The following is a 6,534-nucleotide window of genomic DNA, read 5'->3' as shown; positions in this document are numbered from 1 at the left end:
CCCGGCCCCGGGCGGGCTCCCGCGGCCCTGTGGGACGGTCTCTCCCGCGGACCCTGAGGCGAAGCCGCGGCGTGAGGGGAGGCGGCGTTGGCGCCTTCCCGCCCCTCACCGGGCGGGCGGGCGGGCAGGAGACCGCGGGCCCGCGTAGGCCCCGGGCAGGGGCAGGGGCTGGGTTGGGCGTGGAGGGGGTGGCGGGGGCGCAGGCCCGGGCGCGGCGCGGCCCTGCCCTGCCGCACCGAGGCGGCGCCGCCGCCGCCTGCAGCCTCCCCGCCACACGGGAACCTCCCAGCAGCCCCCGCGGGACGCTTCTTCCCTCCTCCCCCCCCCCTAACTCACCACTGCGCCTGCGCGCTACCGGCCTGGCCGAGGCGCATGCGCGGATGCCCCACCTACCCCTCCCCCCAAGTCTCTCCGCGGGTGGTAACAACGAGGCCGCCACACTGGATCGGAAGGGGATTAGGCGGGAACAAACTGCAGCCTCCCGGCAGGCCCCGGCCTGCCTCAGCCGGCCACACTGCGCCTGCGCAGAGCGCAGCAGCCCACGTGTGCCTGGCCCACGCGCCTTAGAAACGGGCAGTGGCGCATGCGCCGTGTCGCCTCTGAGCGTTTCCCACGAAGGGGGCGCATGCGCACGGAGAGGGCTGAGGCCGCGCAGCGGAGCCGGCGTGCCCGCCGCTTGCGTACGGCGGCTCGGCAGGGTCAGTGCTCTCCGCCCGCGGCTCTTTGTGAGCCGGGAGGAGCCCGTTGGGGCGCGGCGCTGCGGGCCCAGGTGGGTCGGGGGGCGGGGGGGAGCCGAGGCCCCCGGCAGCTCCCGCCGCGCCCCGAAGGGCTCGTGGGGAGCTGGGCGCGCTGAGGGGAGCGCGGGGGCGGAACCGAGCCGTGGGGAGGGGGGGTAACGGCGGGCCGGGGAGGGCCCGGCCCGGCCCGGCCCGGCCCGGCCCGGCCCGCCCCCGAGCGGCGGGGCCCGGCCCGCCCGGGCAGGCTGCCGGCGCGGCTCTCACTGACTGAAAAAAACGAACAAAAATCATCCCTTTGGCGCTCGAGTTCGGTGCTTTCACTTTGACCAAGAGCCGGTTGACTTCTTTGTCTCTGCTCAGCCGAGTCTTTAGAATTATTATTATTTTTCACCAAAACTAATTTTGAGGATTCTCTAGTGACAGGACAGGAAACCAGTTCATCCCATTCCAATACTTCGATAAAATGGGATCCAAGCAGATTGCCCAGGAAACGTTTGATGATGCAGTGCAAGAAAATATTATGGAGTTTGAAATGGATCCAGAAGAGGCTGTGAGAGAAGCCGTGAAGCAATTTGAGGCCCAAGGTATTGTAAATCCATCTATTTTTGCTGTTTCAGGTTTTTACAGGCTGAAGTTTCAGATACCACAAAATGTAAGAAAGTATGCAAAAATTGACCATCCAGTACTGAAGTGAAGCTTTTGTGATATGAAACATAGATGCTATTAATGCATGGATTTATGGATTAATTAATACATTAGTAACCATTAATACATGGTTCTGTGGAGTAGTTATGACTGAAACACTCCTTTAATTGAAACTGTAAGCTTCAATTCGGAGAATAAAAATGAACTTACTTTTTCCTTTTGACATTTAGCTAGAACTGATGCAGAACTTTGGCAACCTTTCAGTTTCATGATGCACCACACTTTGTTTACTGTGATTTAACTTAACTAATTTTACTCAAGATCCTGCATTTCTATTAATCTTGTTCTAATTTTTGCTTCTTAGGTGTTGATCTAAGTAATATTGTGAAAGCCGTGCAGCAGCCTACCTCTGAAAATGGCCAAAAGCAAAAACATGAAATTTTATTGGTAAGAGTAAACATTTCTGTTGCTTTTCAGGGATCAGTGTTGTCTCACAGTTTAAGTAATAGACTAAGTGTCTCAAGACGTGGCTTCTGCCCAATTTCTGTGTGAGCTCTTGAACAAATGATTAATCCCACCTGCCTGCAAACTAGGAATAATAATGTAAGTGTTCAAAGAGCTGTCTGCATTTGCTGGTTGAAGCATCTAAGCAAGTACCAAATATCAGTATTTCCTGACAAGAAAGCGCAGAGATTCTGTTGCGGACAGGTAAAGTCAAACAACACAAGAATTTTAATGAAAACAAGCCATTCTGCAGATAGATAGAAAGATTCAGTGCAGTCCCTGTCTAGCAAGAATAGAAAGCTACTGGTGCATGCCACTGCCATTTGTGGGACATACTAATGTGAGCCAGTCACTTACTAATGGTCAGACTGACATACAGCACAAAAACGATCGCTAGAGTAGGTTTTTTCCAATCAGTCTAGGCAGAGAGGCCAAGTACTGAGTGGTACTTGCAGAGCAGACTAACATTCCTCCTTGTACCAATTGAAGATCCTCTTGCTCTAGAATGACATCAGTGGCAGAAGTACAGAGAAACTCACATTCCTCCAATTGTTCTGTGCCTAAAGACAAAATGCTGCTCTTCAGGACAATTGCTTCTTAGCTATGCCAAATTTGTTTTAAAAGGAGAAAATTACTATAAGCAAACAAGTGTCACTGACTGTAAAGAACTGCTCTTGTTCCTCCTCGGTTCAGATGAGAAAATAACTCTTGTTCTCTTCTTCAGACTTTAGATTCCCTCAGGAGATCTGTTGCTGACTCCGATCTCACTGAGATGGCCGAGCAGTTAGTGCTCTTCGCGGAGCAATGCAAAGAACAGCTGGCTTTCCGCTACCTGGCTGGGCAGCATGGTGCCTATTCTGTGGTATTCTCTGCCTTCCAGCTGGCTTCCGGAGACAGAAATTTAATGCTGAAAGCTTTTTATACTCTGTCTGCCATCCTGGATGGGCAGCCAGACCTACTTGACTCTGCTGGCCAGAATCTGCTGCTACAAACTCTGAAAGAACGAGCAGAGGATGCCGAAATGACACTAGCTGGGATCCGATGCATTCGACACGCGTGTCTGAAACATGAGCAGAATCGTCAGGACCTTGTGAAAGGCGGGGTTCTGCCACTTCTGACTGGAGCTATCGTGCAGCATGGAGACAGTGCTGATGTCGTTCGAGTGGCCTCCTCAGCACTCAGGATCATGACATTTGATGATGACATCCGAGTGCCCTTTGGTCATGCTCATGATCATGCCAAAATGATTGTATTGGAAAATGACGGGTTACGGGTCCTCATTGAAGCTGCAAAAGGTAAAGTCAACCCCGTGACTGTTGATTCTAATTTCAAATAGTTTTTACTATCTCATCTTGAAACTGCTTTGTAGTAACTGAAGCTTCTCAGAGATGTCTTTGAAATATGCTGCTAAAATGGTGTTTAATTCATTTGATAAAAATGTGCCCTGAAAGAGAAAAATGATTGCTTCAGAAGCTATCAAAAATACCAAGGTGACAGTTATCAGAGCTATTTGTCAGTCTGTCTAGTGAGTATTTTATAGCCCAGTGCAAGCTTACACACCCATTATCCCTGCCAGGATGCTGCATTCTTACTATAAAAGACCTTTGTGAGCCAAAGAAAGACATGCTGTCTCATATCTAGAGATATGGAGTGCACAAGTTGTCATCTGTGGTGATGTGTTCTAATGTGCAAAGTGAAATTCGCTCCCCTGCTTGATTTTTTTTTCTTTTTATGAAGCACAGTAAAACACCTTGATTCTGCTAGCATCCTTCCTTGCTTGTACTTACTCTGTTCATCATCTTTCCTCTGCAGCTTTCACAGATAACGCCAGTGTTCTCAGTGAACTGTGTGCCACTCTTTCTCGTCTTTCTGTCAGAAATGAATTCTGTCAAGAGATTGTGGACCTTGGGGGCTTACATTTTATGGTGTCTCTCCTTGCTGACTGCATTGACCATCCAGTGAGTGAAATAAAGTGTACTTGGGCGTGGAGGTAAAACAACAGAGAGTACTTTTCCTGGCTGTGAATAAGCCTTAGACTATATGCATAATTTTAGGTACATTTAGGGTTGAAACCCAGCCACCTGTCTGCCTCCCTTTTTACAGCCTGATCTACAGAATGAGGTTACATGTCCTCTGTCAAAGCTAAGAATGCAGAAATTCTGACTCCCTTCTCACTGTTACTTCCTCTGCCCTCACTACTACTGTCTCACTCTGCCCTCCATGAGCAGAGCTCTCATTGCTCCCCCAAAAGCTGAGCTTCTGGTTTCCCACAGCCCTGGCTAGAAGAGGTCCAAGAGGATTTAGATACTTGAATCCCAAAGGGTTGGTGTTTGATTCTTTAAGCTTCTTTGAAAACCCCTTTCAATATAAAGAAGATTCCTTATTATTCTTTCTAGCAAGAAATTGTGCCTGAGATGTAAGTGTCTGAGAATAATGTTGCTCTTCATAGCTGAGAATTAGAACTTTTTCAGTGGAGTTGCAGGGGTCTGTTCAAAAGTTTGTGAAACATTTTCTCTTGTTGTCTAAGCTATTTTTTTCTTGATGAATACAGGATGTGGTGAAGCAGGTGCTGAGTGCCATCCGAGCAGTTGCAGGTAATGATGACGTGAAAGATGCCATAGTTAATGCTGGGGGAACGGACCTCATTGTGCTGGCTATAAGCCATCACCTTGCCAATCCTCAGGTACGCAGCAAATTAGTTGATGATGTCCCAGTGAGGCTGAGATTGGAGATCAGTTTTGGGGCTCATGATATAGCAGTGTTATCTTGTGGGGCAACAACCCACAGTATTGCTTTGACTTGTGATAAAGCAGTCTGTGCAAAGGACAGATACATTCTGAGCATAGTCATCTAAGCATAGCTGTTAATGGTTGCATTTAACATTCCTTTCCTAACCTGAACAATGTGTTAAACCTTTTAATATCCACTTGTTGTAGAGTGGTTAAGTGCGTGCTTTGGCAAATAGTTGTGTAAACGAAAAGAAACTGTTTCTTGTTCCTGAATGAAACGGATATGGGATAGTCATTTACACCTGTGAGGCTGATATCAGGTCAGATTTCAGCCACTTATTTTCGATCTGATGTAATTGACAGTGTGGAACTTGGTTTACATGCTAGAGAAGCAGGAAGTTTCAATGGAAGAAACTTTTTGTAAAAAAACATTTTTCCCTTAATGAAACATTTTCAGCTGGTGAATCCCTCTTCCTCTTTGTTTTGCAGATCTGTGAGCAAGGTTGTGCAGCCTTGTGCATGTTGGCTTTACGCAAACCTGAGAACTGTAATGTCATCATGGAAGGTGGAGGGGCTTTGGCAGCTCTCCAGGCTATGAAAGCACACCCAAAGGAAGTGGCTGTACAGGTATTTGCCTCAGAGCTCTTGATTCTTAATTCAGGATTAGTGCTGGTAGTGTTCATTGCCTCATAGGGATTTTGTCCTTTACTGACAAATACCAGAAGGTTGTATGTTGGGAAGATAGCTGCAGCCTCTTTCTAAGAGTCTGCTAGAGGTGTAAGAATTGGAAGATATATGTGTGTGTGTGTGTGTGTGTGTGTGTGTGTGTATATGTATTTAATGGGTATGCAGGACTCCCTACATCTGCTCTTTCTTCCATTTCTCTACAAAAGATGCTAATATCTCTCATTTACCTGTCTTCTCAGAAACAGGCTTGCATGCTGATCCGCAACCTAGTCTCTCGGAGTCGGGACTTTTCTCAGCCCATCTTAGAGATGGGAGCTGAGAACCTAATAACAGAAGCTCGTGCAACACACAAGGACTGCGATGATGTGGCCAAAGCTGCACTGAGAGATCTTGGCTGTAAAGTGGAGCTCCGAGAGCTGTGGACAGGTCAGAAGGGAAGCCTAGCTCAGTAAATCATCAGTCCATTGAGCGCTGGAGCTACAAGGCATCTGTACATGAAGTCTGAGGGGCGGGAAACAAAGTGTCATGAATTAATTTGCAGTTACAGCTGAGCTGGACTATCTGAGGCAAATGCCTGGCTTGTGAGGCTGCAGTGAACTTTTGTTTTTATGAGAGCTATGGCTGAAATGGCTTTATACATTCACAGGCTGGAAATCAACTCTATGTAGTAATCATTCCTTGAATCATCTAATGCCTGAAGATGATCTGTTCTCCCCTGTTTTGTATGTTACACATTTACAGAACAGGGCTATTTCCATGTGCTCTCTTCTATCCAGTAAGAGCAAAAGTGGATCATGTTCATAGGAATTTGGTACATATTGTGGCAGCTGGTTCTGATTTGTTCTGCTCCCTGCCGATGGAGGCTAGCAGCCTGATCTGTAATGGGATGAATGAGGAGGGATCCCATGGTTAGTGAATGTGTTCTGTCCTGTTTTACTCTTGTTATACTAACTGTTATTTTACTGCTGTTTTAGTACTGACCATATTCTATGCTGCTTCTTTGTGTTGGATTTTCAGTAAACATAGCATTTTAAACAAATATGAAGCAAGGAATTCAAATAGTAAGGCCCAAATCAGCATACTTTTATGTTACCATTTGCTTCCAGGAGGAAAGGTTATGTTCTCCTTCAGTGAGATGAGTAGGTCAGGGACTGGTAGAGAAAACAGTAATTTTAAAAGCAGGGACAGACTAGCAGTGAGTACCACCCAAGGAGAAGCAAGCTCTGGGGAGT

At 47.5% G+C, this 6,534-nt stretch overlaps 1 protein-coding gene across 3 annotated transcripts; it reads left to right on the top strand.

Annotated features, from left to right (window-relative positions):
- Window positions 1–610: 610 nt before the first annotated feature.
- ARMC6 (armadillo repeat containing 6) lies at window positions 611–6,341 on the top strand. Of its 3 annotated transcripts, none has more exons than XM_062596194.1 (8): window positions 611–698; window positions 1,155–1,321; window positions 1,747–1,829; window positions 2,611–3,181; window positions 3,699–3,844; window positions 4,438–4,569; window positions 5,105–5,242; window positions 5,542–6,341. In XM_062596194.1, the coding sequence occupies exons 2-8, from the start codon at window positions 1,201–1,203 to the stop codon at window positions 5,752–5,754; spliced, it is 1,404 nt and encodes a 467-aa protein (XP_062452178.1). In that variant the 5' UTR covers window positions 611–698; window positions 1,155–1,200; the 3' UTR covers window positions 5,755–6,341. The 3 variants fall into 3 exon arrangements, with proteins under 3 accessions (XP_062452178.1, XP_062452177.1, XP_062452180.1); XM_062596193.1 differs by having other exon boundaries at window positions 698–769; XM_062596196.1 differs by lacking the exon at window positions 611–698 and adding an exon at window positions 724–769 and having other exon boundaries at window positions 1,161–1,321.
- Window positions 6,342–6,534: the final 193 nt, after the last annotated feature.

Source organism: Rhea pennata, chromosome 27 (genome assembly GCF_028389875.1).
Source record: "Rhea pennata isolate bPtePen1 chromosome 27, bPtePen1.pri, whole genome shotgun sequence".
Lineage (NCBI taxonomy): Eukaryota > Metazoa > Chordata > Aves > Rheiformes > Rheidae > Rhea > Rhea pennata.
This window is presented reverse-complemented; position numbering and strand designations above follow the sequence as displayed.